Genomic DNA, 16,630 nt, shown 5'->3' with positions numbered 1-16,630 from the left:
ACAGCCAGTTTCGTGATGCAACACGAAGCGTTGGGATGTTTTGCATATGTATAATATAATTGGAATGAAGGCGGGGTCGGTAACGTTACCTTGGCGGTATGAGTGACGAAAAGCTCCTACCAGATGTGTCCGTGCGGGGTTCAGACCCTGATGTTTGTGATGAGGTTGGAGTAACCTGCATAAGAATCGCTATTCTTTGTTTTTCGTATCTCGGTGGCGATCCGAGCTGTTTAATTAACTTGGGCAACCTGATAGCTTCTCCTTTGGGAGAGATTCTGTAGGTGGACCCCTCTGAACCCTTCTTGAGAAGGCAGACGTCGAAGCTAGAGGCGCGAGGGGCATTGAGCATGATTTTTCTAGTGAATAGAAACACCGTAGCTATCGAGGCGTAGGGTCTGCTAGTTCGTCCAGTTTTACTCAAAGTTTTATGCCCATATTTCACGCCCTTAATTTTAAGCGAACGGAGGGGTCAGGTGAGGGGGATGCCTAGACTGGTAGACATCCTCGGTAGCCCTCGAGTGATGTTCGTGTTCCCACCGTTTGACGGGGTCGGAAGCTCGAGAATGAATTTTAACGCATAAAGTAAGAAAGCTAAGATGCTTATGTTTCTTTGGACGTTCGTTCGTCGTCTCTTCTGGGCTGAATGGCCGGCCCAGGAGATCCAAAAAGGTCATGTCATCAGATTGTCCTGTGGTCCTGCATGGGGAGGCGAAGGGTTGTCTGCCTATGTGGGCGCCTTAATTGCCATGGCCGGAGCGGGTCAGTGGCAGGCCATACCTAGGTAGTGTTCAATTTGACCGGGGGGACGCCTCGTCGACCGGGGCATGTCCTGTCAATTTTGGTGCGTCCCCTCAGGTATCAATCAGCATTGATTTTGTATTTAAAGAGGAGAAGGGAGAGAGTTTTTCATCCAACCTTTCTCCTTTCCTTAGCTGTAGTGGCTCTTCTTTAAATAGGGAGGGGGAGGGGAGTTCTCATCCCACCTCATCTTCTACCTCTGAGCCGCTATCTCTCCTTCTTCTTCCTTTCTGCCGAATGCATCTATGCATCGTGGCGGTTCCTGAGTGAGGAAGAGTAATGCCAGAGAGAGAGAGAGAAAACTCACAAATCCACTCATGAATCTAGAGCGTGATGTCGAGCCGAAGATCATCCAACGTAGATGAGATGGTGTATGCCACCCTTGCTGAGGAGTCACTGCTGCCGAAGGAGAAGGGGCGCTGGGGGGCGCCGTGCGTCGTCGACTTCGCCATCGTTCGTTGTGCTCCTCCTTTGGTGGGAGGGGTTCCCTGTCCCGACGCCGTTGTCAAGGTTGTGGCTGGCGATGATGGCATGGTCCCTGGACGCCCTGGCAGAGGCATCACTGTCGGGGTCGTGGCTGACGATGATGGCGTAGTCCCCGGATGCCCTAGCGGAGGCATTGCTGTCGGGGTCGTGGCTGATGACGATGGTGTAGTCCCTGGATGCCCTGGTGGAGGCGTTGTGGATGACGGCGCCTTCGAGGATCCTGCGAAGCGGCGGGATATTGGGATGTCGCTGATGGAGAGCATGGCACGGTGACCGCAGTAGACGAGCTGGCCCATGTACATGCCCCAGGCGTCGCCGATGGAGAGCGAGGCGCGGCAACCACAGTAGTACTTGTAGTAGAGTTAAGCAGAGACTGTAATTGAATAATTTTGTGGGGAAGCCCCCCGAGTAAACAGTCCTCTAAATTTACAAGTACATTAGTCCTTTTTGTAATGAAATCACTTTGTAAGTGGCGATTTTGTGCAAAAAACGAACAAATGTAGATCTTTTGCTTATGGCAAGCAAATTTTTAGCTTTCTCTTTTTGGTAGAAACGATTTTGGTGCCTTCCGACCCCTCTCACGGTCTAAGTCATAAGAAACTAGAAACGTGGGTGAACTAATTCTGATTGAGCTGGTGAGCAAAGAGGTTGCAGCCGCTGGGGCATAGGTGTCCCGCAGTCCTACCAGTTGTATTCAGAATTGGTTCCTAAAATCTTAGCCCTTAGGACTCGTTTGTGAGAAGAATGGAAAACTTAGAGAATGTTTGCAAATATAACACAGGTGGTTTTTGCAAGCAAAATACTTGTATTACTCATGTCATATGTCAGCCCCCGAGTGAGGTCTGACCCCTCGCGATTTGCAGGGGTCGAAAATCACTAAGGATCAAGGTTTTGTAATGACAAAGACTGATAAGGAAGAGTATATGCTTATTTTAAGGGTAAAAACAACGTAGCTGCTCAATGTTCCAGGCGTTGGTGAAGACCTCGCTGTTGATGGTTTTCAACCTATAGGCGCCCAGGCGAAGTACTTCCGCGACGACATAGGGCCCTTCCTAGGGCGGGGAGAGTTTGTGGCGGTCCTTGTTGCTCTGCACAAGATGGAGGACGAGGTCTCCGACGTTGAAGGCTCGATCCCGCACCCGTCGGCTATGGTACCGTCGCAACGCCTGCTGGTACTTAGCCGAACGGAGGAGGGCGATGTCGCGGGCTTCATCTAGCTGATCCATGGTGTCTTGGTGAGATGCTTCGGCCCCCTGTTCGTCATATGCTCTGACTCTTGGTGCTCCGTAGTCGAGGTCCATTGGGAGAACGGCCTCGGAACCGTAGACCATGAAGAAAGGTGTGTAGCCGGTGGCCCGGCTAGGAGTTGTCCTTAGGCTCCAGAGCATGGCCGGGAGCTCAGCGAGCCAGCGTGCGCTGAACTTGTTCAATCAGTTGAAAATTCTGGGTTTGAGGCCTTGAAGGAGCATGCCGTTTGCGCGCTCGACCTGCCCGTTCGTCCGGGGGTGTGCGACGGCTGTCCAATTGATCCGGATGTGTTGTTCATCACAGAATCGAACGAATTTCCTACCGGTGAACTGCATGCCATTGTCTATGATGATGGAGTTCAGTACTCCAAAGCGATGGACGATGTCGAGGAAGAACAGCACAGCTTGCTCAGATTTGATCATGGATATTGGTCGAGCTTCAATCCATTTTGTAAACTTGTCTATCATGACAAGCATGTGGGTAAAGCCCCCGGGCGCTTTTTTGAGTGGCCCAACCAGGTTGAGCCCCCAGACCACGAAGGGCCACGTGATGGGGATCATCTGGAGAGCCTAGGCCAGGAGGTGTGTTTGCCGAGCGTAGTACTGGCACCCTTCGCAGGTGCGTACAATTTGCTCGGCATCGGCTACTGCGGTGGGCCAATAGAAACCTTGTCAGAATGCATTCCCAACCAAGGTTCTTGGTGCGGCATGATGACCGCATACTCCACCATGGATGTCGCCCAGCAGGAGTTTTCCCTATTCGCTAGGGATACAGAGTTGCAGAATTCTGATGTGACTTCGTTTGTAGAGTTCGCCCTCTATAAGAACGAAGGACTTAGCACGTCGTGCGAGCCGTCGGGCTTCCGTCTTATCTGCCGATAGTATGTCATGGAGGAGATAGTTGAGGTAAAGCATTCTCCAGTCATCAGGAGGGTTGGACTCCACTGCTGGGTCCTCTTCAAGCTTCATGACCTTGGGGTCGGGCTGAGCAGTTGGCGGATCGGCCCCTGGGGTCAGACTAGAAGGGCCATCATTGGCTTGTTCTGACCCCACATAGCGTACCAAGGGTTTGTGTTGGTCACTGGCAAAGACGCCAGTTGGGACTAGCTCTTGGCCGGATGCTACTTTTGTGAGTGTGTTGGCTACTTCGTTGAGGTGCCTAGGGATGTGATTGAGTTCGAGGCCATCGAATTTGTCCTCCAGCCGTTGGACTTCTTGATAGTATGCCTCCATCTTGGTGTTGTGGCAGCATGACTCTTTCATGACCCGGTTGACGATTAGCTGAGAGTCACCCCTGACGTCGAGGCATTGGATGCCCTAGCTCGATGGCGATTCGTAGGCCGTTGATGAGCGCTTCGTATTCTGCAGTATTGTTTGATGAGGGGAAATGGAGCCAAACCATGTACCTCATGTGGACCCCGAGGGGAGATACAAAGACTAGTCCTGCTCCGGCGCCCTTCTTCATCAGTGATCTGTCAAAGTACATTGTCCAGTACTCTTGATCGACGGCTGCTGGTGGCATCTGGACCTCGGTCCACTCTGCGATGAAGTCAGCTAGTACCTAAGATTTGATCGCTGTTCGGGGAGCATAGGAAATGCCCTGATCCATCAGCTCAAGTGCCCACTTTGTGGTTCTTCCCGTAGCGTCATGGTTATGGATGACCTCGCCGAGGGGGAACGACGTCACTACTGTCCCGGGGTGTGACTCAAAGTAGTGGCGTAGCTTCCTTTTGGTGATGAGGACGGTGCAGAGGAGTTTCTGGATTTGGGAGTAGCGGGTTTTGGAGTCGGATAACACCTCACTGATGAAATACACAGGGCGCTGCACCTTGAAGGCATGCCCCTCTTCCTCTCGCTCTACTACTAAGGCAGAGCTAACCACTTGGGTGGTGGCTGATATATACAGTAGGAGGGATTCTCTATTGCATGGAGGAACTAGGACCGGTGGTTTAGTTAGAAATCGCTTAACCATGTCAAGCGCCTCCTGAGCCTCGACCGTCCACTCGAAGTGGTCAGCTTTCTTTAGGAGTCAATAAAGGGGAGTCCTCGTTCGCCGAGGCATGAAATGAATTGGCTGAGGGCGGCGAGGCACCCTGTGATCCGCTGAACCCCCTTTATGTTTTGGATCAGGGCCCATCCTTGTGATGGCTGATATCTTCTTCGGGTTGGCTTCGATGCCACGCTCGGAGATGATGAAGCCGAGTAGCATGCCCCTTGGGACCCCGAAAACACATTTTTTGGGATTGAGTTTGATGCCGTTTGCCTAGAGTTTCGCAAAGGTTTGCTCAAGGTCGGCGACAAGGTGGTTAGCTCGTTTGGTTTTGACTACGATGTCATCAACATAGGCCTCAACGGTTCACCCGATGAGGTCTCCGAAGCAATTGAGCATACAGCGCTAGTACGTTGCCCCAGCATTCTTCAGACCGAATGGCATTGAAACGTAGCAAAACGATCCGAAGGGGGTGATAAAAGATATCGCTGAGCTGGTCAGACTCTTTCATCGCGATTTGATGGTAGCCAGAGTATGCATCAAGGAAGCAGAGGGTTTCACACCCCGAGGTGGAATTGACTATTTGGTCTATTCGTGGCAAAGGAAATGGATCCTTTGGACACGCTTTATTGAGGCCGGTATAATCGACACACATTCTCCATTTCCCGCTCTTTTTTCGCACAAGAACAGGATTTGCTAACCACTCTAGGTGGTATACCTCCTTAATGAATCCTATGGCCAGCAGTTTGGCTATCTCTTTGCCGATGGCCCTGCGTTTCTCCTCGTCGAAGCGGCGCAGGCATTGCTTCACCAGCTTGGAGCCCAGGAGGATCTAGAGAGTATGCTCGGTGACCTCCCTCGGGATGCCCGGCATATCCGAGGGTTTCCACGCAAAGATGTCTTTATTGTCACGGAGGAAGTCGATGAGCGTGCTTTCCTATTCGAAGGAGAGCGCAGTCCCGATGCGGACTTTTCTGCCCTCGGAGCTGCTGAGATCCAAGAGGACCTCCCTGGAGCCTTCTGCCAATTCAAATGACCCAGTTGATTTCTTTGCGTCGGGTGCCTCTTCGACGACCTTCTCCCTAAGGGTGGCGAGCTCTTTGGAGGCGATGACTGCGGATGTGTGTCCGCAGCATTCGACTTCGCACTCGTAAGCGCGCTGGAAGGAGGTGCCGATGTGATGACCCCGTGGGGGCCCGACATCTTCAGCTTTAGGTACGTATAATTGGGAACGGCCATGAACTTCACATAGCATGGTCGTCCTAGGATGGCGTGGAAAGTCCCCAGGAACCCCACTACATCGAAGGTGAGGGTCTCAGTCCGGTAATTGGACCGATCCCCAAAAGTGACGGGCAGGTCGATCTGCCCCAGTGGCACGGCTTGCCTACCAAGCACGATGCCATGGAAAGATGCTCGGATGGGACGGAGGTTTGTTCTGTCGACGCCCATCCCGTCGAGCATCTTGGCGTATATGATGTTGAGGCCACTGCCCCCATCCATCAGTACTTTGGTGAGCCGCTTTGGACCAATGATCGGATCAATGACAAGCGGGTACCTTCCCGGGTGTGGGACAACATCCGGATGGTCAGTCCGGTCGAAGGTTATGGTGGATTCCGACCACCAGAGGAAGGCTGGCGTGGCCGGTCCAGCGGTATAGACCTCGCGATGCGTGACCTTCTGGTGGCGCCTAGAGTCGTAGGCCGTTGATCCTCCGAAGATCATGAGGGCGCCGGTCGGTGTTGGGAAGGCGTCGTCCTTCTCCTCTGTGTCGTTAGTGGTGGGAATAGGTTTCTTCCCCTGTTCCCTTTGTTAAGGCCCCCGACCTAAGTATTTGTGCATAAGGCCGCATTCCTTGTATAGATGCTTGGCCAGGAAGGCATGGTTCGGGCATGGCCCCTCGAGCATTTTCTCGAAGTGGTTCGAAGTGCCCTCCGTGGGCTTCCGGCCACCTTTGCGGTCAGCAGCGGCTACGAGTGAGTTGTTGTGTCATTGCTTCTTATTTTTCCTTTTGGCAGGACGGTTGGAGGCGCCTTCGTCGGCGTCCTCGTCCCGCCTCATCTTTCCGTCGGAGCGATCAAAGATGGCTCCGACCGCCTCCTCTCCGAAGGCGTGACTGGTGGCGATGTCTAGGAGTTCCTTGGTAGTCCGCGGGCCCCTGCGTCCTAGCTTGTGGACCAGGGATTCGTAGGTTGTCCTGGATAGAAAGGCTCCTATCACATCAGCGTCGGCGACGTTAGGGAGCTCAGTTGCACTATCGAGAGAAGCGCCGAATGTACCCACGAAGGGTTTCATCGGCCTTCTGGTGGTAGTTCTTGAGGTCCCATGGGTTTCCAGGGCGTTTGTACGTGCCCTGGAAGTTGCCCACGAAGATCTCCATCAGATCCACCCAACTCTGAATAGCATTGGACGGTAGGTGCTCCATCCATGCTCGCGCCGAATCGGCCAAGAACAGCGGGAGGTTGTGAATAATGAAATTGTCATCACTTGCACCACCGGCCTGACATGCACGCCGATAGTCTTCGAGCCAAAGCCTGGGATTTGTTTCGCTAGAATATTTAGGGATGTTGGTAGGCGGTCGATACCTTAGGGGGAACGCAGTGTTGAGGATGTGTCGACCGAAGGCCTGAGGGCCTGGTAGGCCGAGGCTCGGGCTTCGGTCCTCGTTGCTGTCAGTAGCATCCGCCACATCGGGGATGGTAGCCATGGCGCGCTGCTTCTCCATCGTCACCGTGGGTGCGTCTCCGTGCGTCGATGATGCTGCGTACATCGCGGTCATGACCTGAGGTGTTGATGCACTGGGACAACGGAGGGCTGCCTGCCACCTGGCGGTGTTTGGTGGACGGACGCGTCCTTGGTGGGACGCACTGAGGGCACGTGCTGGCTGGTGTCGGGTTCGTGTCGTCGGGACAATGAACTTTCCGCCTGCTGTGCCGCCGCCCGCTCGAGCAATGTGTGGATTTCTCGGCGGGCGCGGCGATCCTCGAACGTCGCGGCCTCCGGAAGGCCATGCAGCAAGGCGGTTGCTGCAACGATGTTCTGACTGGCTCGGGCAAAGTGAGGAAGGGCCCCATCGTCGGTGAGGATCCTTTGGTGTACGGTGCGGGCCGTGGCGCGCTCGCGCCCCCCGTCTTTGTGACGTTCAATCTCGCGATTGATGTCCGCGTATTCCTGGACGAGCCCTTGCTCGGCCTCATCGATTTCTTGCTGGTGGGCCCTTAGCTGCTCCATCCTTAGGTGAGATGGGGTGGCCGTCTCTTCCCCGGATCCGCCGTCAGGGTTGTTTGTGGGGGTGACCTCTTCCCCGGAGACACTTTCGACGTGACCCTCAGGGGTCTGCGTCATGAAGCATTCCCGAGAAGGGTGGTGGCTCCCCCTACTGGAATTCGAGCTGGAGAACGATCTTGGCTCCTCATTGAGGAGCCCGTAGAGGGTCTCCATATCATGCTCAATCACCCCCATGAACTCGATGTCCGTGGGTGACTGAACCATACGTAGCGCCAGAAGGCGGCCAGCGGTCGCCGCAGCGTTGCGGAGACCTGAACAGAAATGTTGTCGGGGCGCTCCGTACGGACCCTTCCGGACACAGGGTGGCATTGTGAGAGGCCTCCCTTGATGACTGGACTCCCAGGGAGTTGCCCGGCAGGCCCTCAAGCCTAAGATGGCTGAGGTTGATGAAGGGAGAGATGGGGCGGCTGAGTGAGTCAGCGCCAGCTCTCCTCCTAGTGTGATGATGAAATCTAGGTCGCCGAAAATGCACATGTGCGCCCAGGGCCCAGGTGATTGCGTGGGTGGCCATCCGAGGCCTGATTTGGAACGCGTAAGCTCCCCTACCTAGCGCGCCAACTGTCGGTGTTTCGTACAAGCACCGGCAAGTAAATTTATAGTAATGCGCGTTAGGCTCGGATGGTGCGCTAAAGGACACAAGATTTATACTGGTTCGGGCCGAATGTCCCTACGTCCAGTTTGTTGCTGCTCGTGTTATTAGCACTGAGAACGGTTTATAGTAGGGGTACAAACAATCGAGAGAGGGACGGGTCCCAAGTCTCTGACAGAAGGGTTGAAAGGAGGTCAAGAGCTTCGTAGCAGCTTGACTGTGTGTGTGTGTTGTCTTGTTCGGTCCAAAAATCCGTCCCCTTGATGGAGGAAGCGCATCCCCTTTTATAGATGAAGGGGCTGGCTTTACACGGATGAGGGCTTTACCTAATTCTTGTGGCTCACGTCTACCCAATCCTCCTTCTTCATTCTGATGAGTGCGAAGGAAGATAAGTGCCTACAATACTGTCGATGTCTCTGTAGAATGTCAGGTTGATTACAGAACGTTGCCCTGCGTAGGGTATGGGCTGTAGTACAGTGGTTTTGACTTATTAGCCTCTCCTAGCCTTGCTCCGCACGCCTTCTGGTTCTTATGAGTCTTCGTCAAAGGGACGAGGGGTCGAGATTCGGCGTAATGCCATGGTCAAGGCCTTCTGACTTGGCGGACCTAAGGGGTCGGGAAGTGGGCACCGCTCCCTTGGGTCCATAGCGTGGTGACGAAAAAATCCGTCGTTCGTGGAGATAGCAAATCCTTTTCTGGAGCGTAGCGGTTGTCGTATATCTTCGTCGGGTTCCGTGTCCCAGGGCTGAAGGCGACGCCTACAACTCTACAGGGCGAGGAGTACGCACCTGTACAACCTTTCGGGCTCTGTGGCACCCGGAAGGGTCTAAAACACCTGTCCTATCATCCCCTAGCAGTACTTTTCCTGCCAGGGCGCAGGGTATGGTCCTTGGAGCCATGGTTGATCCGAACGTCTTGTCTTGCCCTGTACTTATCATCTTGAGGGAATGGGGAGAAGTTGTCAGGTAAGATGAATCCAATCTTTAGATATGGAGCAGGGTGAGACTCGTTCCTTGCCGTCGGGCGAAACGGAGACCAATTCCTATCTCTCGGGCGAGACCGACCTCGCCCCTCTGGGGTCGGGCGAGGCAGAATCTATCCCTCAGCCCTCGGGCGAGACCGAGCCCGCCCTAAAGGCGTCGGGCGAGACGGAGTTTATCCCTTGGCCCTCGGGAGAGACCGAGCCTGTCCCAAAGGCGTCGGGCGAGACGGTGACTAACCCTGAGCCCTCGGGCGAGGCAGAGTTATCAAAAAGGCGTCGGACGAGGCGGAACCAAACTCCTGTCATTCGAACAAGGGATGAAACGACGTCCTTATGCGTCCAGAAGTTTTTCGCGTTCGGTGGTTATTGGTTCCACCTTCTGGGGTACCCCGATATTAGGTCCCCGACACAGGTATTTAACACTAGGGGTGTTACACGATGTGAATGGAAAAGATAAGATGTCGCTCTCTTCTCTTTTTTATTATTTTTAGAGAAACTGTGTATGCCGATGAGGAGAGCAAGCCTGTGAACCGGTCCACGGCCTAGTAGTCGTGTCCAGAATGACCGACACAGAACAGACCCCGTGGTGGAGCATTAATGTATTTTTATCTTATTAGTCTCAAACTAGTTGGTCTCAAACTAGTTATTAACCAACTAGCAAGTCGATACTATATAATTTAGGCTAATTTTACTAACTACTCCCTCCATTTCAAATTATAAGATATTTTTACTTTTTTAAATGCATTGCTCTCACATATGTAGACATAGTGTATACTCCCTCCGTCCCATATAAAAAGTCGCTAAACTTTTTTAAGTTTGACTAGATTTATAAAAAATATTATCTACATTTGTATCTTTAAATAGTTTATTACGAAAATATATTCAAGGATCTATCAGATGATATTAATTATGTACCATAAATATTAGTATTTTGTTATATATGTTTGGTGAAAGTTAAATATAGTTAGTTTTTTAGGAAACGAGAATGACTCTTTTTATGAGATGGAGAAAGTATCTAAGTGTATAATAAAAACTATGAATCTAAAAAGATCAAAATATCTTATAATTTAGAATAAAGGAAGTACTCCCTCTATCCAGGAAAGAATGCAATTATGGGATATGTGCCAGTCAAAGTAACTCAAGTTTTACCTAATTTATAGTTAATAATATTCGCATTTATGTCTAAAAAATTAATTATGAACATATATTTTATAACTAATCTAACGGTAATTATTTTCTATCATGAATGATAGTAGTTTTTTTATATAAATTTAGTCAAAGCCCAAGCTGTTTGACTTTTTTAAAAACGAGAATTGCATTCTTTTCTAAACGGATGGAGTAGTAATTAGTCCTAACTTATCAAAGAGAACTTAATAAGTTACTGTGATGTTGTTTTTATAGTAAGAGAAAATTCACTCAATGTGTGGCCACCATGTTCGCTTGATCGTATCAGCCATGCTTATCAGTTATGATATAATATTTTTCTCTCACAATGAAACAGCATTAGTCGGCTTATAAGGCACAGAAACGATAAAGCGAACATGTAATTAAATTGGCTTATGGTCTTCGGTGAAAAACGAAAGAAGATGGTCGTCCCTATTAATCCTTTCGCACCAGATGATCAAACCATTCTGGGCAATTCAGAAGTGGTACTCTGAAATACTGAGATGGCGCGCGTCAGCACTCAGCGGTCACAAATTCAACGAGACACCCTTGACAAATGTCCACAGAATACAAGAACGATTTGAATGGACTGTAACGATGCAGCACAAAAGCAGTAGTGAGATGCGCAAATCAAAATTCCATGAAATTTGGAAGCTGTACTTGATTACAACCCAACCCAACCAAACCGACACAAATCAATCGATCAAACTAAAGAATAAAAGAATACTACTCTTCATTCAGAGTAGCAATGAAGAGCTAGCTTAGCTACGCGGCCGCACGGTCGCGGACCTCAGTCCTGCTTCCGGTGGGCGGCGGCGAGCATGGGCGACGACGCCGCGGACCGCGTCCGGGCGAAGGCGGCGACGGGCGAGGGCTCCCCGGCGGCGAGCGGCAGGTCGGAGAGGAGCAGCGCGAGCATGCGGCGCGCGCTGAGCGACCGCGCGGGGCGGAGGCAGAGGCTCTTGGTGTGCGAGAACACGGTGGAGGACTGCGACAGGATGAGGTACACCAGCGCCTGCACCAGCACGAACACGCCCACCTTGATCAGCGCTGCCTGCATCTCCGGCTCCATGGCGGCAACAGTAACACCGGCTTTCTTGCCTTGAACGAGGGTGATCGAGGCTGTGCTTCCGGTCAAACTCAGAACCGAACGCTGCGTTAGAGCTTATCACTCAGAACTCCGATTGCACGAGGGATAATTATGGATCGCTAGCTTGTGGCTTGTGAGATGTGAGGCGAAGCGGCAGGAGCAAACGCGCGCCTTTTATAGGCGACGGACGGCGACCGCGAGCAGGAGGTGACGAGGTGCATCTGTAGATGTGTGCGTGCGGACTGCGGAGATGTTTCGTCCGTCGCCAACTTGCCGTGGCTCGGGCCGGCTTGCGGTGAAGATGGGTGCGTCCGAATCTGCTTGCGTCGCCGCGTGCGCAAGGCCATTCGTCGCGTTGCTGTTGGCGCGGTGGATGGGCGGCCTATGGCTGTGGCTGCTGGCTCCGCAAACCGCTGGATGTTTCGTGTTGCCGTGATGGCTCGCGGTCAACGGAGAGCAGGTAAAAAGGCAACGCCGCCTTCCGTTATGGCACAGATGGACAGAACGGGTCGTGCGTTCGTGTTGAAACTTCGGCCCCGTTCGCTTAGACGAATTTTAGAGGAATCTAGATAAATCTAGAAGAATTTGTAAGAAGAAAATACTATTTCGAATAAAAAAAGAAACTGATAAGTCGGGTTTAAAGGCACGCGAACGAGGCAAGTGTTTAGAGTTTTGCACTGCACGAGAGTTTCCCCGGGGTCCGGTCCCGGCGGCTCGGCAGAGAGCACAACTACTAGTTCGTTACCGTCTTTTACCCAAGACTTGATAACGGGAATCGGAGGATGGGCGAACCTAACAGGGAAGACAGGCAGACAGCTTTCTGAGTCAGCTCCGCCTTATTATAGTCGGATGACCGGAACAACAAGCTTTTCAAGCCCGCTGGGTATCTTTGCTTCCGAACAGGTATCGATACGTGAAACATGTGTTGTGCGTGCTCGGTTTCTTGGTCGACAGTTGTGCTGTGCACATGCTACGCACGAAGACGGTGTGGTGTTGTACTGACAATAAAGTGATACGCTGATATCCTTCTCTGTCCCGAAGAGGGACCAATGTCTTTTTAAGGGAAAAAAACAATAGAAAGGGCCGCCACCACATTCTATCGGTCTAGCTTGGAAAATTTATACCCTTTGCCATCATTTAACATTTCAAATGCAATAGCAGGCGTACTTTAGCTCTCTCTCAAATAAAAAAAGCCGTACATCAAAATTCATCAACCTTTGCCTCTAAAAATGTGTATGTTCCAGGTTTCATACATGGTCATCAGTTGATCCTATATGACCAGTTTTATTACATTTCAAAAAAGTTAATGTGTTTTCTCTACATGCACAACTCAAAATGCTACTAGAATATCAGAGATTTGCCCTCATTTAACCTTTCAGAAATAGCAAATGTGCTACAAAATTCACTCTAACTTTGCAACCATGTTATTTAAATAATTAGTATTATTCAGTATAATGCTTAAGTATTTTCTCTACATGCATATGTCAAGTAAGGTGCATTTTTGTATTTGACACGAGGTTTGAACATTTACACGTTCCCACGGATTTCTTCAAGTCTCCTTTTTCGCCTTCATTCAATTTCAACCTTGCTCCCAGCAGTTCACGAGCTTCCGAACACTGAATTGTATTCTTTTCATATCTCTGTAGCAGTATCAGATTCCTTCAACCGCAGTCAAACCAGCTGAAAGATTACAGAACAGATGTGGGAAACGAAATCACTGAGTCACAACCTCTTTGTTCTACACTGTCCTTTACATGAGCAATTATATATATTTTATCATGAGCTGTTCTTAGCACAGCATGCTATCCAGAGTTCCAGACAGCAGACAGTCTAACAACAACAGAAACTTCAGCAATCCAAGAAAGGACAGCAACCAGCGTAATGAGATAATCGCTATTGTAAAACTGATAATACAAACTGGTAAGGACAAATCTTCAAGAGCTCCAACTTCTCAAGAAATAAATCAAACAAAACAAATACACGAAATTTACACCAGAACATCCATAAAAATCAAGACCAAAACAAACTTACATCAATTTTGTACAGAGTTGTATGGAATGCATGGCTTTAGCTTCGTTGAAGCGGCACATAACCCTCAGCAGGCGAAAAGCTGACCGAATCAATACATATTCTAGCATTGGTAATCCTCAGTGGGCACAAGGAAAATGGAAGTGACCATGCTAATCAAGTGACCAAGCGTCAATCAACAGGAATATGGTGTAAAAATAATACCTCCCAGGTCCCAAATTGATGGTCAATCTAACTCCTAGTCCTCCACATTAGCAGTTCACTTTCATTTGTTGGACGAAATATGGCTGTAATATTCAGTGAAGTCGAGGCGGAAGAGAAGGAACTTCAGATCAACATGCTGCTGCATGGGCAGCTGAGTAATAAAAGCATCAAGAGAAGCTGTATAATCTTTTGCGATGCTATCCAGGTCTTCACCCATTTTCCGGAAAAGTTCTCCAGCTAGTTGGATCATGGCTTTTCTGCCACCATCAAGCCAGGAACTTGTATCCTTAGATTTTGATTTTGGTTTACCCCTTCCCCTGCAGTAAAAATGGAACTTTGGAGTAAATCAAACAATAGTAATGAGATGAGATTTTAAAGTAAAGATGGAATCACAATATCTGATTCAGCAATAATCTAACCTTAGCTGCAACTCATATATCCGTTCAAACCATCGATCAGCATGGCTCCGAAACTGTAAGATGATGTCAAACAATTCAAACAGATTTCTCAAAAGTCCTTGGGAACGTTCACCAAGCAGGGCCTTCTCCAGTATCGAGTTGAGATACTTATCGTGCGCCAAGAGAAGGTCATCCAAATCCTTTGCTGCGTCCATTTCATCAGAGAAACGAGCCCACGAAACCTCTAGGACCTCAAACATAATGTAGTATTGGAAATTGGTCACAAAGTGATTCATCTCATTGAACAGAACTTGGCATTTACGAAGAACTGAAACAAACTGAGCTCTGATGCTTGTTCCTTCCTTGTAAAATGGAGAAGAAACAATGCAGTTAGGTTTCATTGTCTTCCACACTCCAGTAAGGGAGTGATCTACACGTTTGAGCTTCCACAAGAAGTTGAAGACCTTGAGATACATCTTCATAACTGAAGCTGTGAACACTGTGTCTAGGGGGACCCTAGCATCATACTCCAAAGAGAAGACATCCCAGCCACGATCACCATCTCCATGATCCATCATCTTTACCTTTATCCGGTCCAAGATATCACGGTCATCATATTGTGCATTGGATGCTCGGATTGCAGTCTCAAGCAAGCCAGCCAACTGGAAGGAGCTAATCCTATTTGCTGGCTCTGATAACTCAGGGCCAACAACGTCCATAAGATACTGGACAAAATCACCCTGCCCAAGAAGCAAGTAACGCTTGATAGCAAGGCAGTGGTCCTTAAATCGGTACCGCTTATGAATAACATCCATCAAATGCCGATCGATCCTCTTGGCTGCCTCAACCACCAATGCCTCCAAAGCATCAGTCTCCCCATAACCAAGGCCACCCCGAGACGTCGTGGTGCCAACATATGCAGCAGCCTCGGCAGCAGCATCAGCCCAGCCACTATCATCACAGCATACTCTAAGGAAGTTGATTGACTTGCCAGTTCTAAGAATCCGTTGTGCCAGCACTGGAGAGATGAAAGCTGGAAGCATATCAGATTGAATAAGGTAGCCCTCCCGCCACAAAGATTCCGCTTTCACTGGCTGCCCAACGATAAAGAACTCTGCAAATACATCCTCCAATTCCCCTTCTAGCACCCAGCTCCTGACCATCTCAAACAATGGCGAGCACACCCGGCGCAGCAATCGGCCCATAAACTCCTGAAACATAGGATCTCCATGCTGTGCGTGCCCATGGATCACACCAGCCATAGCGCCACCCCTCAATCCCCGGCATCCATCCACAAGAACAGCCATTAGGCGCATTCTCACTGCAGGCTCAGCAAGCCACACTGCAAGGCGGCGCAGTGAAAGGTAATTACTGGACACACCTGAATCAGATCCAGGTGTGGGAATTGGATTCAATGAGTACGATTCTAGAACAGCCAGCAGCTTGTAATAATCAGAGAGCTCCTCCTGGAGCGCCGAACAGAATGCCTGGGCAACCGTGCCCACCTCAGTGGCAGCATCTGAGGGCGAGCGGCTTATGTTGTCAGAAATGAAGCCCCGCACCTTGCGGAACAGCCAGCCAAGCTCGCACAGCTTGCGAACGAGGGTGCGCGTGGATCGCGGCACCCGGACACCGTCTGGGAGATCGTAGGCGTCGACGGCCTTGTCGTAGCGCACGTAGCGGCCGTCGATGCCCTGGCACGCGTACAGCACGTCCCGCACAAGCGCGGCCTCCGACACCTCCGTCTCGTCGATCACCAGCTCGGTGTACTCACGCAGCGCGATCTCGCGGATGTTGTCCGGATCCTTGGAGACCAGCATCACGCCGCCCGACGGCGCCCCGTGCGCCCGCGATCCCGGCCTGCCACCGGCGCCCGGCGCCGTCCCCGAGGTGGCATTCCGCGGCGGGGCGGCGCTGGGGAGGTTCGGGAGGCACGAAGCCGCGGCGGCGGCGCGGCGCTGCGAGGAGAGCGAGTCGAGCAGGTAGAGGAGCGGCCACAGCGACGCCGGGCGGGCACGGACGGAGAGCTTGGAGTGGAGGTCGGCGAACGCGAGCGCATCGTTGGGGCGGCCCGAGGCGGCGAGGCGGCGCTTGATGGACTCCGCGAGCGAGTGCTCGTCAGGGAGGACCGCGGGGGCGAGGCGGCTGGAGAGGAGCCGGTGCGCGAACCGCAGCGCGCCGCCCATGTCGCGCCCGCCGCCGCCCCCGCCGGATTCGGCGGCGGAGAGGAGGCGGTGGACGAGCTCCTTGACGAGATCCTGGGTTTGTTGGTCGTCCATTGGTGCGGGCGGGGAGGGTGGAGCTAGGGTTCCAGCAACTGTGTGCGGGGGTTTGGGGAATTTTGCGGGTGCGGTACCGCGGTGGCTGGT

General features: G+C 51.3%; 2 protein-coding genes across 3 annotated transcripts; both read right to left on the bottom strand.

Annotated features, from left to right (window-relative positions):
- Window positions 1-11,040: 11,040 nt before the first annotated feature.
- LOC136551882 (uncharacterized) lies at window positions 11,041-11,830 on the bottom strand. The gene has a single exon (XM_066543417.1). It carries the CDS (start codon window positions 11,611-11,613, stop codon window positions 11,332-11,334), a length of 282 nt encoding a protein of 93 aa, XP_066399514.1. The 5' UTR covers window positions 11,614-11,830; the 3' UTR covers window positions 11,041-11,331.
- Window positions 11,831-12,873: 1,043 nt separating this feature from the next.
- LOC136551881 (gamma-tubulin complex component 3-like) lies at window positions 12,874-16,630 on the bottom strand. Of its 2 annotated transcripts, XR_010782686.1 has the most exons (3): window positions 14,283-16,630; window positions 13,663-14,180; window positions 12,874-13,311 (listed from the first exon to the last, which is right to left on the bottom strand). XR_010782686.1 is itself a non-coding variant. In XM_066543416.1 (2 exons), exons 1-2 carry the CDS (start codon window positions 16,538-16,540, stop codon window positions 13,925-13,927), a joined length of 2,514 nt encoding a protein of 837 aa, XP_066399513.1. In that variant the 5' UTR covers window positions 16,541-16,630; the 3' UTR covers window positions 13,556-13,924. The 2 variants fall into 2 exon arrangements, 1 of the variants encoding a protein (XP_066399513.1); XM_066543416.1 differs by lacking the exon at window positions 12,874-13,311 and having other exon boundaries at window positions 13,556-14,180.

The sequence above is a fragment of the Miscanthus floridulus genome, chromosome 4, assembly GCF_019320115.1.
Source record: "Miscanthus floridulus cultivar M001 chromosome 4, ASM1932011v1, whole genome shotgun sequence".
In the NCBI taxonomy this organism is placed as follows: Eukaryota; Viridiplantae; Streptophyta; class Magnoliopsida; order Poales; family Poaceae; genus Miscanthus; species Miscanthus floridulus.
This window is presented reverse-complemented; position numbering and strand designations above follow the sequence as displayed.